This window comes from Rhineura floridana, chromosome 3 (assembly GCF_030035675.1).
Source record: "Rhineura floridana isolate rRhiFlo1 chromosome 3, rRhiFlo1.hap2, whole genome shotgun sequence".
NCBI lineage: Eukaryota > Metazoa > Chordata > Lepidosauria > Squamata > Rhineuridae > Rhineura > Rhineura floridana.
The window spans coordinates 129,192,746-129,208,428 of NC_084482.1; the positions used below are offsets into that span (position 1 = coordinate 129,192,746).

The following is a 15,683-nucleotide window of genomic DNA, read 5'->3' on the forward strand; positions in this document are numbered from 1 at the left end:
CCTTTCCACTTCAAATCATGCTTTCCAATGCTTCTCTGCGGGAAGGAAATGAATCACTGGGCTTTTCTTACATGCTGTTCCATTTACTATATTGTTTTCACCAAGCAACTTTATCTGAAAGAAGGTAATACCCTGGTTGCAAGCCCTTTTGGGCCTTAAAGGCTTTGAAGGCTCAAAATAGCACTTTGAAGAAATAATAATACAAAAATAATACATTGTGCCTGGAAACAAACTAGAAGCCAGTGCAGATGGGTCAGGCCAGTGGCCCATCTAGTCCACCATCCTGTTCTCAATGGCCAACCGCAGGCCTTTGGGAAGCCTGCAAGCAGGACCTGAGCGCAACAGCACTCTCCACTCCTGCAGTTCCCAGCAGCTGCTATTCGGACCCATACTGTCTCTGACCCACTGTTGAGGCAGAGCATAGCCATCGTGGCTAGTAGCCATTGATAGCCTTATCCTTCATGGGTTTGTCAAGCCTCTTTTAAAGCCATACAAGTTGGTGGCCATCACTGCATCCTGTGGGAGCAAATTTCACAGTTTAGCTCTGTGCTGTGCGAAGAAGTACATTCTTTTGTCTGTCCTAAATCCTCCCACATTCAGCTTCATTGGATGTCCACGAGTTCTAGTGTTATATGAGAGAGAAAACTTCTCTATCCACCATGCCATGCATAGTTTATATACTTCTATCATGCCACCTCTTATTTATTTGCCTTTTCTCTCTAAAAAAAAAAAAGAGCCCCAAATGTTGCAGCCTTTCCTCATAAGGGACGTTGGTGTATCTCCATTAATGATCTAGCTACCATGTTCTGAACTGGTTCTGCAGGGACATCCCCCTCATAAAACAAATTGCCATCATCTAACCTGGATGTTACCAGAGCTGTATCAAAACAGCACAAGGGAATTTCAGATAATGTTCTGGTTTAGGAGACACTTCTCTCTCCAGTTTTCTGCTTGCTGATCAGGCTATGTATTGTGAAGCCTCGGGTAGACTGGGGAAGAGGCAGTTTATCTCGGGGTACTGGGTCTGTGTATTCTCCCCTCTCCCCCTTTCACTCACTTTACACATAGTATTCTGTTTTAGGCATTGTGCTCTGTTTGCTTCTATCTGCACCTCTTCAGTTCGAAGTGAAATGAACTCCTTTTAGAAGCTGCTCTTAGCATAATCGTGCCCCCTTTACTTTCTAGCCCTTTATGCCGCCCTCTTTGTTGAGCCCCTTCCCCCGTATCTTGCAATAATCGTGCAATCGGTAGCACAGCAAGGCTGCTGGTGCTTTTTTCAAGGCTGGAGGAGAGAGAGACAGGGAGAGATTTCATTTTGAAATGCTTTTACTCAGCCGCCAGTTCTAGGAAAGAGGTACTGAAATACCGAAGCTGCTTTTTGTAGCCTGTGTCAATGACTCAGAGAGGCAGGATGTCTAGCATGTGGGGTGTGCTCATTCTGAATGACTAGTATGGTGTTCTGTGAAGCATCTGTTTGTATTGTAATATTCCTGTAGGCTGAACCCTTCTCCACCAAGCAGATGACTCATCTATCCAATGCTGCAGGGTATATATGAAACTAGGTCAGATGTATCTTCAGTGTTTTAGGTTACAGACGACATGGAAGAATCTGTGACCAATACAGTGCTGATTTCTCCAACCTCTAATTTTATCACAAGGACACTGATCCTCTATAGCTGCATAACTAAGTTGCATCCAGACCAGTGCTCTTATTTTCACTTGTCTTGGCACACTTCCTATAAGCATATTTATTGTTCTCCTGGGATTACCAGCATTGTTCTTTTATTAATACTATTTCTTAATAATCTGACACTGCAGTTATGTATACATGTGCACCCTAATAAATCTGATGTAGTCCGCTTTAAAAAAAAATAGGGAGAGGACCCTTTAACGAAGATAGTAAGAGTAACCAATTTTTGGGATAATAATGTAGCAAAATTTAGCTTCTCCTAAAAGAAATTATTATACAGAAGACATAACGGTTCCTGGGTTAGTCAATGCAGTGGTTTCAGTTCAGTGTGGGATGTCTGTGGCTTTGGTTTTGTTTTTTAAACAAAGAAAAGGGTTCAAATAATCCAGGGTAAAGTTGCTCACCTCCATAGCAATCTTGATGTCCCATCCACATCTACTGTAGTCCCCAGTGAGGTGTCCAATGCAACTTCTTGGGATCCATTTCAGTTGATGTGGCCTGATGACATGGACAAGGTGTTTGCGACGATGTGGCCAGCAACATGTCCTCTCGACCCTTGCCCTTCTTGGTGGATCCAGGGTGTGGTCAATGCATCTTTGCAAGAGGGAGTAGTCCCAGTCACTCTGAAAGAGATGGTAATCTGACTGCTCCTGAAAAAGCCTACTCAGGACCCACTGGTTTGTGACAACTACTGCCTGGTCGCAAACACCCCCTTTTTAGGGAAGGTGATTGAGAGGGTTGTGGTGCAGCAGTTGCAAGTACTCTTGGATGAAACAGATTATCTTGACCCATTCCGGTCTGAATTCAGGGACTGAATCGGCCTTGGTCACCCTGATGGATGACCTGTATCAGGAGAAGAACAGGGGGAGTGTGACCCTGTTATTCTTACTTGATCTCTCAGCAGCTTTTGATATTATTGACATGGTATCGTTCTGGACTAGTGAGATGGGTATCGGAGGCACTGTTTTACAGTGGTTCTGATCCTATCTCCAGGGTTGTTTTCAGAGAACAGCATCAGGTGATTGTCCTTCAGCCCCCTGACAGTTGTGCTGTGGGATGCTGCAGGGCTACTACCTTTTCCCCAATGCTGTTGAACATCTATATGAAGCCCTTGGGAGCGGTCATCAGGAGATTTGGGGCCAGTTGTCAGCAGTACGCTGACGATACCCAGCTCTATTTCTCTGTAACATCTGCATTGGGAGAGGCTGTGCAAGCCCTGGACTGCTGCCTGGACTCAGTGGTGGACTGGATGAGGGCCAGTAAACTGAGTATGAATCCTAGCAAGTTGGAGGCACAGTGGGTTGGTGGTTTCCGAGTTTGAATAATTGGTTGATTTCCTGCTTTGGATGAGGTTGTAACTCACTCTGAAAGAGTGGGTTTGTAATCTGGGGTGCTCCTGGATCTATCTTTGTCACTAGAGGCCCAGGGGACCTCCCTGGCTAGGAGTGCCTTTTACCAGCTTCAGCTGGTAAGACAGCTGCGGCCGTTTCTGGACAGGAATAGCCTGACCATTGTTGTCCATGCACTGGTAATCTCCAGGCTGGATTACAGTAATGAACTTTATGTGGGGCTTCCCTTGAGATTGGTCCAGAATCTGCAGCTAGTGCAAAATGCGGCAGTGTGACTGCTCACTGGGGCAGGGTATCGCCAACATATCACCCCGCTGCTGAATGAATTGCACTGGTTGCCTATTAGCTACTGGGTTAAATTACCATGTTACATCAGTGGCAAGGAGTGCCTTTCACCAGCTTCGGCTGGTAAGACACCTGCGGCTGTTTCTGGACCAGAATAGCCTGACAACTGTTGTCCATGCCCTGGTAACGTCCAGACCGGATTACTGTAATGTGCTATATAGTAATCCAGCCTGGACATACATAATGTGCTCTATGTGGGACTGCCCTTGAGATTGATCTGGAGCTGCAGCTTGTGCAAAATGTGGCTATATGGCTGCTCACCGGGGCAGGATATTGCCAACATGTTAGCCTGCTGCTGAAAGCACTGGCTGCCTATTAGCCACCGGGCCAAGTTTAGGGTTCTGGTTTTGGCGTACAAAGCCCTATGCAGCTTGAGACCAGGATACCTGAAAGATCACCTTATCCTTTATATACCCAATCAATCACTGCGCTCTGCAAGTGAGGGCCTCCTGCTGGTACCATCTTATCAGGAGGTCCGTTCTGCACAACATAGGAAGTGGACTTTAGTGTTGTGGCACCTACCCTGTAGAATTCCCTCTTCTTAAGTATTAGGCAGGCACCATCTCTGTTCTCTTTTTGGTGCCTATGAACACCTTCCTCTTTCAACATTTGTTTTTAAAGATGTTTTGCTTTAATATGTTTTAAAGTCTTTTGCTTTTAAGATGTTTTAGAGTGCTTGTAGTGTTTTTGTTTGCCGCCCTTCTGAGAGAAAGGGCGAGATATAAATTGGATAAATAAATAAAATAATAAATGGAGGTTTAGTGGCAGGGTGATTACCAGGAAGAGCTATAATGAAATGTTTTTGCCTGGAAAGCTGTGCAGGTGCTTCTGTCTCTTTGTTGCGTTACAAGGTTCTGTACAAAATAACTTTTAAAAAAACTCCATGAAATAGTGCAAAATGTGACATATATGGGATATGTGTGGGCCAGACCAGGTTCTCAAGTTTTCTATTTTCTGTTAGTTTTGCACTCAGAAAAACTCTGCCAGTCTCAATGCGTGCATCCTTAGCTTCATCAAATACACTTGATCTGCTTACCTGTGAGAGCCCCAAATGCAAATAAAGTTAGTTGTGACTAAGTTCCCCTTGAATCCATTAGAACAAGTTAGTCATGGCTAACTTTAGCTAAATCAGGCACATTGTCAGTATCTCATTTCAATAGGTATCAAGGGCAGCATGGAGCACTGTTGCAAGAATTACTTTATTACGGTATAGCATAAAATGAACATATTGGGATAGGATGTAATGACTGGTGTCATAAGCTGACTTGGGGTATTTCTCTGGTGTTGTAAGGCTATCCAGTGCCACTAACCCAGGAATAAGTACTGTTACCACACTTGCTAAGGACATATGTTTCTCTGCTTATCTGTGAATTATTTCTCTGTGTTCAGAGAATAAGCCCTTTCAGCACATGGATGACTGGGGGTGGGGTGTGTGCAAGGGGGACTTGGCGCAATTGTACTAAGGGAATCATTTCTCACTGCAGTGCTGGCTTTATTCTGTTGGAGGGCAGGCTTGTTTGTTCGGTGAAGCAGGCCCATGGACTAGCACACTTATCATAATACAAAGGAGCCAAGCATCCATAATATTTGTACCATTTCATCTAGGTAGCAGATCACTCCCATAAGATCCTCGGGGTGGGGTGGGGGTAGCAACAGAGATGAGATTAGAACTTGTCCTGAAACTGACTTTTACTGAGAAAGTATAGCAACATGGCAATTGAGATAGTTGCCTGTGAAGGGTGTCCCAAAGAAGGGAGAAGGAGAATCGGGGTAAGAAGTGATGTTTTGGTGAGGCTGCATAGTGAATTGCTTCAGTTTTTAGGGGAAGAGGATGAGAGAAGTTGCTGTGAGAACTGGAAAGCTGGTAGAAGAGGAAAAGAAACAGAGGAAGAATGAGAGAGACAATTTGCAATAATACCTTCCATTTCTTTATGCCCTGTCTTGAAGACAGGGAGGGAAGATGGCATTCAGAGGTTCAAGAGCAGGCACCCAGATGAGAGCTTGAGCAGCATAGGCCCCATCTGCACTGTACATTTAAAGCAGTATCATACCACTTTAAACAGTCATGGCTTCTGCCAAAGAATCCTGGTTACTGTGGTTTGTAAAGGATGTTGAGAGTTGTTCAGAGACTCCCTATTCCCATCACAGAGCTAAAAATATCAGAGTGGCTTCACAATCAATCCCTCTTCCCAGGGGACTCTAGGAATTGTATCTCTGTAATTCCCAGGTTACTTTGGGGGAAGCCATGGCTGTTTAAAGTAGTATAATGCTGCTTTAAATGTATAGTACAGATGGAGCCTTAGGCAGAATGTCTGCCAGCAAAACTAACAGAGGATACATTTGAAGGACAATGAAGAGAGGGATTCAGAGGCAGTTATAGCCTTTGATTACTAAGACTCACAAAAGAAGAGGGCTGTTCTGAGATAGCAATTTCCAGGTGAGCAAAAAGAAAGACTCTTGTTCCTTGCTTAACAAATGCTTTAAGTGAATTTTTCAATGGGATTTTACAGTACTTCTTGGAGAGTTTTAGGGCTCTTCTTGCATTCTTGGGGCTATAGCCAATCACTAAATGATACAGTGTGGTTCTGATTAGATTATGCAGAGAGAAAGATTGGGCGCTCAATAATTTCAAGAGGCCCCACATCAGTGTATAGAACAGGAACTCTGTCGAGCTGTTGACCCACAGAAGAAAAAGCAGGACACCCCCAAGTATGTATTAACTAATTGCATTAATTCAATGTATTTATTGTATTATAGGATGTTAAATGAATTATACATACAATCAGTAAAAATACTATTATTTCCAAGAAAGATACATTCTAGAGTGTTTCCGTCTCCTGAAGCTCTGGCTACAGAGGTGAAGATGTAATAGGATAATAACTATCCCTGAAGAGGGAGGGAGGTTGCCCACACCTGAGGATTCTATATGGAATATACTTTTTGTAAATTAAAAAGATGAAATCAAGCAGGGGGCCATAGGATCTCTACCCCTGGTAAAGCGAGGTGGAGCTTTCAATAGAGGCTTTTCGTGGAAACTTCAACTCACCTTGCCCTAGCTCACTGAGTTTAACCAGCTCACTTCAGGCAAAAAGGGATTCTTTGGGACCAGAGGGCTAGGGAACAGACACAGCGGTGGTGGGATTTTGCTCTTCAGCAATGCTACAATAGATTTATGTGATTTTGCCATGTTATGTAAAGCTGCTACACAGCATGGATATGTGCAGAGAGCAGGTGTGATAGTAGCAGGACCTAGGAAGGCTCAGGTGTGTGCTATGTCTTCAGTTGGTTTAATTTTAATTACTTACTACATGCAATACCTTCTAGATATTAAAGATAACAATTTTAGTAAAGCTTTTGGGGGTGCACTAACTTAAGTCGTAGTCCTATGTGCACTTACCTAGATGCTTGTCCCACTGAACTCAGTGCAATGTAAATCAAGATATCCTCTGCACTGAATGGGAAAGGCAGTTAAACCCACTCTTTTATATACCATAAGTAAATTATGTTCATTGATCCATTAAGGGTCAAATTAGGCATGATAGTGGAAAAGTGTAAACCACCAAAAGTGGTGAGCAAAGTTGAATCTTATAAAGCAAAAGGAGTGAGCAGAGTTGAATGTACCACATGGCCACTGCTGAGCTCCCAAAGCACTTTTCTCTCATCTGAGCTCAGCCAATAAGAAATGCCTCTGAGGAGGCAGACTATGAAGGGGAAGATATGGATAAGACCCAGGTAGAAGATCTTGCAGGGCCTTTTGGTCTCATTCCTACTTTACTGGGAACAGGTCCAGGTTTCAGTGAGTCTTCCTCTTTTTACATGGAGTTTTGATCCTTAAGGCTGTAAACATTAGGAAGAGGGGAAAAGCAGGACCCTTCCTTGTGTGATGGAACTCACCAGTATGGAGTACTGGTACCTCCTTTTTTATTTTCTTTTTTTGCTGCCCATGGTAACCGTTTTGTGCTGGCACTCACAGCAGTTTTCTCAAGTATAAGTACCGGCACCTCATTTTTTTTAACCAAAAAAAAAAAAAAGCACTGTATAAACTCCATTGTATAAGCTCCAGGGTAGTTTGCTCATTTTGGCAGTTTAGCTGCTCTGCATTCCATCGTGGTACCTGAATTTTTTTCCTGAACTGCTGAGGACTTTGTATAAATAACACACATTGTCGCAAATTGCCAGAAAGCCGGCTTGTTCAAGGGCATTTTTGCTGACCAAGCTTTCTAGGTATGGGTACAAACTTCATCTGCAGATTCGAGGAAAAACCCTTGTTTTCACTGCTGCTGACAGCACATTCTCATCTCTGATTTTTGTATTTGAAAAAAAGAGACCAAAACAAATGAAAGTACTGGGTAGAGAGTCCTGTTTTCTGAGTGTTTGTGTGTGATATCAGCCTTCTTGCAGCAGTAGTAAGAATATTCTATAGGTAAGAGTAGAAACACTGAAGCGATAATAACCAGTGTTAACTTGACCTTACTAAAGCAGGCAACTCTGTGTGCTCAGATACATTTTTCTTCAAACAGCATGTTAACCAGCTCTTTTCCTATTTCCTCCCTATGAGGCAAAGAAAATTTGCTTTTGGTCATTGTTTCCAGCAAGGCTGTCTATATTCCAAAAGGAATATGAATTCTGTCCCCTTTAGAGCATTCTGAGGAAGCTCCACAAGAGCAGTGTTTCACTCTCAGACTTGCAGAAACTGCACCTCCCCAAATGTTGCCTTCCTTTGGAGATCTTTCAAGGTCCGCAAACGTGTCCGTTATGGATTATGACATCTAAAGGATACCAGTCAACAGGTGACCTATGTTCCAGATTTGAACTGTGATTCCCCCATCCTTTGTGAATTGTTCGCTTCCCCTACAGTGCAGCATCAACAAAGATAATAACAAAAATAAAGATGATAATAATAATTGTTTAACTGAGTTTGATTCATTTTAACTGTATGTTTAAATGGTTTTAATATTGCAAATAGTCTGATTTTTAAGGTAGTTTTGTATGTTTGTAACTATATGTTACTTATCTGTTACTATATCTATCTTATCTGGAAGCCGCCTTGAGTTCCAGTTTTGGAAAAAGGGCGGGATAAAAATAAAGATAATAATAATAATAACAACAACAAAGACAACTAAAAGGGATGGAAGTAGCCCCTGCGCAGGTATGCTAGCCTTCCTCCCAAAGTCCAGATGAAGTTGTATGTTTTCAACTGCACATCGTGGCCATTCTCATGGTGTGGGCCCACTTAGGCCTTCTGTGGTGTTGCTACCAGTGTTCAGCCTGTGTGCTTCTTTCCAGGGTAATGTGACGTTCTCATATAGTGGACTTCGAGATTTCATTTGGATGAAACTGTTCTCTCATTAGAATCCTTCATGTTACCATGTTAAATAATACACTTAGAACTTAATGTTTCTCTACATAATAATCTGGGATGTTTTTATGTTGAGGCAATTTCAAGTAAATGCAACCCTCACACACACACCACCCCGGTGAAAACAAGGGCATGAAGATTGCTGCACGAGGACCTCACCTCAAATTGGAAATATGAATTGGCCCTGAGTGTGAGCTGTATAAATGAGAGTAAGAGGGTGGTGTGTGGCATTTATATGCAAGAGGGAATAAAAGGTTGAGGTAGTGCATGTGTGGTAGTGAACAACTGGGTTCAGTGATGGATGTCGAGGGGTATGTGTGAAGAAAGAAAAATGCAGAAACAAGTTGGAAGGAGGGAATCTGTAATGGAATCCTGGATTGCACCCTCACAGTGCTATTGCCATAAAACTTTGGATGATAGTGAGGCTTTACTACCTTACCCTATTCTGAGGATTTGGTTCCTTTAAACCAGGAGTGGGGATCATTTGGCCCTCTAGATGTTGCTGAACTACAACACCATTCATCCCTATCAAGTATGGCCAATGGCCAGGGAGTTCAGCAACATCTGGAAGACCTTGGATTCCCCACAACTGCTCTATTTATTTTTATTTGAGGAAAGAATAATGAGTGGATATGCCATTTGGGAGGGCAGGAGGGACATGGAAGCACTCCTACCCCAGAAACACTAATCTTTTCCTCTTTGTCAGTACTGCTTTGCATTTGTTAGAATGTAGCCCAGGTTGAATTTGTTTTTTGGATATTTTGTTCTCTTCCCCCCTCCCCTTGCCTTATAAGCCATCATTATCACATTCAGTTGAGGAAAACTCAACTCTGGAATGCATATGAGCAGCACCTGCAGCACTGAATACCCCCTTCACTATCCTGGTACCCAACAAATTTTTTGGACTGCAACTCCCACCAACCCCAGCCAACAAATGCTAGCTGGGGCTGATGGCAATTGTAGTTCAAAACATCTGGAGGACACCAAATTGGTGAAAGGTGCCCTATATTGAACCGTTAGCATAATCCCTATCTTTTCCACTTGTCAGTGTGGATATCTCCTGTTAAGAACATAAGAAGAGCCTGCTGGATCAGGCCAGTGGCCCATCTAGTCCAGCATCCTGTTCTCACAGTGGCCAACCAGGTGCCTGGGGGAAGCCCGCAAGCAGGACCCGAGTGCAAGAACACTCTCCCCTCCTGAGGCTTCCGGCAACTGGTTTTCAGAAGCATGCTGCCTCTGACTAGGGTGGCACAGCACAGCCATCATAGCTAGTAGCCCACTACCCCGGATAAATATTTCATAACAAAAGCTACTCATAATCTGTAGCAGAAATAGGGCAGACATCATTAATGTAGCATTGAGAGACAAGCTTTTCATTGGCAACAGCTTCTTTCTAGTATCCTGGGCTGTTGCCTACTAAAGTACAGGCCTCAACAAACCAGCTAATCTCTAAAGCATCATACAGTTTCAGACAGGAAACAGAAGTCAGGGTCTGGCTTCATATTGACTCATCACAGGACTTGGTTTTTACCTACCAGGAATTGGTTTCCCTTATTGTGGATGAAGAATGCAAGAAGGGATTGGCCTCAGCAAATGGCACGGATTCCCGGTTGTCCCCAGAAACCTGTGGTCCTGTGATCCTGGAGGTTGGCTGTGGCTCAGGAGCAGTTGCTCTGAGTCTTCTGAAAAAGTTGCCTCAAGTGAGTGAAATTTTCATTTATATGTCTACCAATAACGCTGCGATACCTGCCCTTTTCTCATCAGGAAACAAGTGGAAGAAAGAAGAGCCTATGCTTCCAAAAGCTTATAATTTGAGGCCTAATAGGCAAAAACAAATTCACATTCACATTTCATTTTGCACTAGGGCAGTGCTCTGTGTTCGACCGAGGCCCGAGGTGAATCGAGCCTCTTTGAAGGCATTTGGGCCTTGGCCGAGTTGGGTTCAGATTGTTCCGGTTAGGTTGGATGACCTAGAGCAGTCTGTGGCTGTCAAGGGATGGGCATAGGGCAGGAAGAAGAGGCAGGCAGAGCGGGGAAACAAGGCCAAGACCTACCCTGGATCACCAACTATGTCTTCCTGGAGAAGGTAGGTCTAGCGTCCGGGCTGTCTGCTGCCTCGCATCACCTCACCTCAATTAGGATCATTCCCTTGGTGATCCTCCACAGTAAGGGGGATGCTGTAAAAGTGGCTTTCCTAAAGAAAAGTTGTTTGCTCATCATCACCAGGGCAGAATCACCCTCCACTTATCAGCTGTTCAGTGGAGGGGTGGATTCCGCAGAGTGCTGCAGTGCCTCCTCCCCAATGCCCTCGCTGAGGCATTGATCGTAGGGGGAGACATTGCAGCACCCTGCAGAATTTACCCCCTTCTCAGTTGTGGAGAGGAGGAAGAGACACAGGGTTTCCTTTACCCATTGCTCTCACTGCTACATGTTTAATTAGGGATTTAAAATACTAATTCAGCAGTAGCCCTGCCCCTGAAATTAATCAGGAGCAAATCCAAGGAGGGCAAGGGGGTGGTCCCGAGGACAACCCAGGGTGATTGGTCTGAACCTGTCCCCTGAATCAGAGCAACAGGGCAGGTAGGGGGGCTGTGCACAGCCCTATTTGCACTAGCAGCATTGTACCTGGTGTTGATTGGGAATTCTAAGAACCCAAGAAATGAGCTCAGTTTTGAAATCAGTGGTTAAAATTGAGTGCAGTCTTGAAAGGTTCAGTACACCATCTTAATTCAAAATGACATCCAGTTGTATCCAAACATAGAAACCTGTCCCTTGATGTCAGGAACCATCATGCCAAATTTGGTTGTGATCTCTTAAGAGATGTCCATATGCATAGCAAGCAGAAAAACAACATTCCCCAATATGTATGTATTTATAAAAGTATTTTTATACTGCCATATAAAATTCAGGGCACTTTACAGTGTTAAAATATAACATATCATTTAAAAAATAAAAATACAGATACAGTAAAGTGAGTGGCTAATAAAAATAAAACAGCAGCAAAGGCCTGTCAGTATAAGAAAATCTTCAAGAAAGTCAAAAGTGAGGATGCCTGCCAAACCTCTACTGGATCTAGTTAACGTAACCCTTAACTAGTTGTATCAGGTGGCAATCTCATCTAGCCCAGCAGGAAGTTATTTCATCCAGGTAGAATAACAATGGTAGATCCTTTCAGGTGAATCATAGAATAGTAGAGTTGGAAGGGGCCTATAAGGCCATCAAGTCCAACCCCCTGCTCAGTGCAGGAATCCAAATCAAAGCATTCCCGACAGAGGGCTGTCCAGCTGCCTCTTAAATGCCTCCAGTGTTGGCGAGCCCACTACCTTTCTAGGTAATTGGTTCCATTGTCGTATGGCTCTAACAGTTAGGAAGTTTTTCCTGATGTCCAGTCGAGATCTGGCTTCCTGCAACTTGAGCCCATTATTTCGTGTCCTGCACTCTGGGACGATCGAGAAGAGATCCCAGCCCTCCTCTGTGTGACAACCTTTCATTTACTTGAAGAGTGCTATTATATCTCCCCTCAGTCGTCTCTTCTCCAAGCTAAACATGCCCAGTTCTTTCAGTCTCTACTCATAGGGCTTGGTTTCCAGTCTCCTGATCATCCTTGGTGGCCTTCATCTGAACCTTTTCCAGTTTGTTGGCATCCTTCTTGAAGTGCAGAGACCAGAACTGGATGCAGTATTCAAGATGAGGCCTAACCAGTGCTGAATAGAGGGAAACTAGTACTTCACGCGATTTGGAAACTATACTTACGTTAATGCAGCCTAATATAGCATTTGCCTTTTTTGCAGCCACACCACACTGTTGGCTCCTATTCAGCTTGTGATCAACGACAATTCCAAGATCCTTCTCACATGTCGTATTGCTGAGCCAAGTATCCCCCGTTTTATAGCTGTGCATTTGGTTTCTTTTTCCTAAGTGTAGAACTTTGCATTTATCCCTGTTGAATTTCATTCTGTTGTTTTCAGCCCAATGCTCCAGCCTATCAAGGTCCCTTTGAATTTTGTTTCTGTCTTCCATGGTATTAGCTATGCCCTCCAATTGTGTATCATCTGCAAATTTGATAAGCATGCTCTGTACCTCCTCATCCAAGTCATTAATAAAAATACTGAAGAGCACTGGGCCTAGGACTGAGCCCTGTGGTACCCCACTTCCACCCAGTTTGAGAAGGAACCATTGATAAGCACTCTTTGAGTATGATTCCGGAGCCAACTGTGGCCCACATCCAGCCCACATTTAGCTAGCTTGCTAATTAGAATATCATGGAGCACTTTGTCAAAAGCGTTGCTGAAGTCGAGGTATATTTTGTCGACAGCATTCCCACAGTCCACCAGAGAGGTTACCTGATCAAAAAATGAGATAAGATTAGTCTGGCAGGATGTGTTCTTCATAAATCTATGATGGCTTCTAGTAATCACTGCATTGTTTTCAAGGTGCTTACAGACTGACCGCTTTATAATCCGCTCTAGAATTTTCCCAGGGATTGATATTTTAAAGTCTATCCATGCCACAGCTATTATAAAATTGGAAAGAGCTATTTTCCAAAATATTACACCGGCATCACTCACCTCAGTTGCTTCTTTCACCAAGGATATTTTTTTCCATCCATCCCCAAGAAATGATTTCATGTTTGCTTCTGTTGTATTTGTTTCCTTCAGAGCAGAGTCATCGCCATGGATAAATTACAAGCTGCTGTGAATCTTACCAATGAAAATGCTAAAAGGTAAGAGTGCATATCCTATGTATACTCACTAATAGCCAACATGTTCTCTGAGTATGGATCATCCTGTATTCAAAACGGCACTATCCATCCACACTCAAGGAACTCCAAGGTTTCCAGAAGAACAGAAAATCTTTAGGAACTCCCCCTGTCAACAGCCCAATGAGGGCTGATCATGCCCGGTGGGAACAGAATGCCCATAGAGGACTGAGAACAGAAAATTGTGGGGGCAGTGGGGTGGGGGAAGAGAATAGAATGCAGCGTTATGAGCACTCCACACTGCAACATTTTATTGCTGGTCCCACTTGTCCTCTACTATAGGAGCTCTTGAAATCTACAAGACAACCTAAACATTTTTAATAACTTACTAGCCTACCTACCCAAGCATTTGATATAGCAGAAGTATAAATCTAGTATATAGCACAAAGTGCACTAGAATAATTTTTAAAAACTTCAGTTTTAAAGAAGACTTAAGGCACTTAAAATGTCACACGTGCAAAAAAGAATGGAAATTGCCACTAAAGCCATCTGGGCATAAAGCTCTTTACCATTTAAGGCAGGAGTAGCGCACCTGTGGCCCTCTGAAAATGTTGCTGGATTACAACTACAAGTAGTAAACATACTCTTCAGTCTTGCAGGAGGCAGAAGTCCTTCTCAGCCCTTTTAAATTGGAAATTACAGGGATTGAATTGGGGGGTCTTCTGCATATAAAGCATGGGATCTGAGCTGTGCCCCTATCTGTTGTATTCTCAGTGCTATCTAGAGACAAATTCAAGCACTAGCATTTGTTAAACCTTAGTGCTTTAAAGGATTGGGAGTGCCTGATGCTGAGTAAGAAAGGGAGGCTTCTGACTTTCTTCATGTAATCTACTCCTGGCTGCAGAGAGACAGATTTGGTTTTTCATTATTAGGTTATCTAAGTAGTGGGGAGGACTGTTGATGAGTTCATTTTCAAAAGGGGCTCTCTTACCCCTCTGTATATTATCCCTCTCCTTAGGGATAAGATAAACCACCTGCATATGGGGCACAGGATGCTATGTATACAAACAAGGGCTATTAGTAATATTTGGTGGGATACATGAGGCCTAAAAGTCTACAGACCTGTCTGCATAATCTTGGGGTGGTATTTTCAAGATCTGAGTAACTTTAATTTTTTATGCACTGAATTGGTAAATCAGACCAACTCAGAAATGAGCTGAAAAAGAGTCACCTATCCTGGCTCTCGATTTATGCTTCTTTCACCTTGGAGAGAAATGGACAGCAAGATGGACAGCAAAAGGATATGACCAAATATGTTTCCCTATTTTGTATATACATTTCATTGTCTCAGGATAACAACCCTGGGAATATTTTTTTTAAAAAACCCTCAGAGTTATGAGCCGACTTTAGCAGAGCAGGCTCCACCTGTTCCCACGTGTGGCACTTTCTTGTGGGCTGCTGGTGAGCGAGGCAGAAACCACAGAATTTTCACTTTTCTGGATATCACTTTTCTGGATGACAAATGGTCTCCTTACCTGCTAATGCTGCAGAATCTGGTAAGGAGCTGCTGGTGGGAAACAAACACAGAACTTTGCAAGTTCACCTTTTCATTTTTAAGTTTAACCTTGAGAGGATGCCAAGGTTTGTTTCCCTACAGTTGTTTTCCATGAGGCCAGCATGTTTAGCCATGTTATCTTCTGTTCTAAGCCAATTGTGGGCTTTCCCTGCCTTTTTAAAGCTGCATGTTATAATGTTGTGCGTTCCCCTGTGGGCAAAACTTGAGTAAGACCCATTCTCTGCTAATGACTACCACACCTGTATCTCCCAAAGGCATGTGGTTGTATACTGATGACTTTTCTTTTGGGGGGGTGGGGTGAGAATCCTTAATTCCTAGTCAGGATTTGCCTTCTGCTTATCATCCCTGGTAGTGAGAAACTGGCACATGGCCAGGGAACTTGGGCCCCTTTCTTTTAGTTCCTAAATTCCACCCCTGACTGTTGTTGTTGATCATGCAGGGACTTGTCAAACAGCTGTTCTCTCTGCTTCCACTCACATAATAACTGTTCTGTAGCCATCACCAGAATATAATACATTTGCAAAAATTCATTTTGTATAATCCGTATCTCTCTTTTTGCCCTTCCTCTATGGCAGCAGTGGGAAACCTATAGGCCAGATTAGACCTGGAAGGGATCCTAATTTGGCCTGTGAGACCATTTTCCCAGCTGCCCCACACCTGATGTC

At 43.4% G+C, this 15,683-nt stretch overlaps 1 protein-coding gene across 7 annotated transcripts in view; it reads left to right on the plus strand.

The window, feature by feature from the left end:
• HEMK1 (HemK methyltransferase family member 1) overlaps window positions 1-15,683 on the plus strand; it is a 70,668-nt gene that overhangs the window by 29,102 nt on the left and 25,883 nt on the right. For all 7 annotated transcript variants that reach the window (XR_009761457.1, XR_009761456.1, XM_061617868.1 and 4 more), the window contains 2 exons: window positions 10,282-10,443; window positions 13,402-13,466. Coding sequence is in view for 5 of the 7 variants with exons in the window: in XM_061617868.1 (XP_061473852.1) it covers window positions 10,282-10,443; window positions 13,402-13,466 (227 nt within the window). In the remaining 2 variants the exon portion in view is untranslated. The remainder of the gene's footprint in view (window positions 1-10,281; window positions 10,444-13,401; window positions 13,467-15,683) is intronic.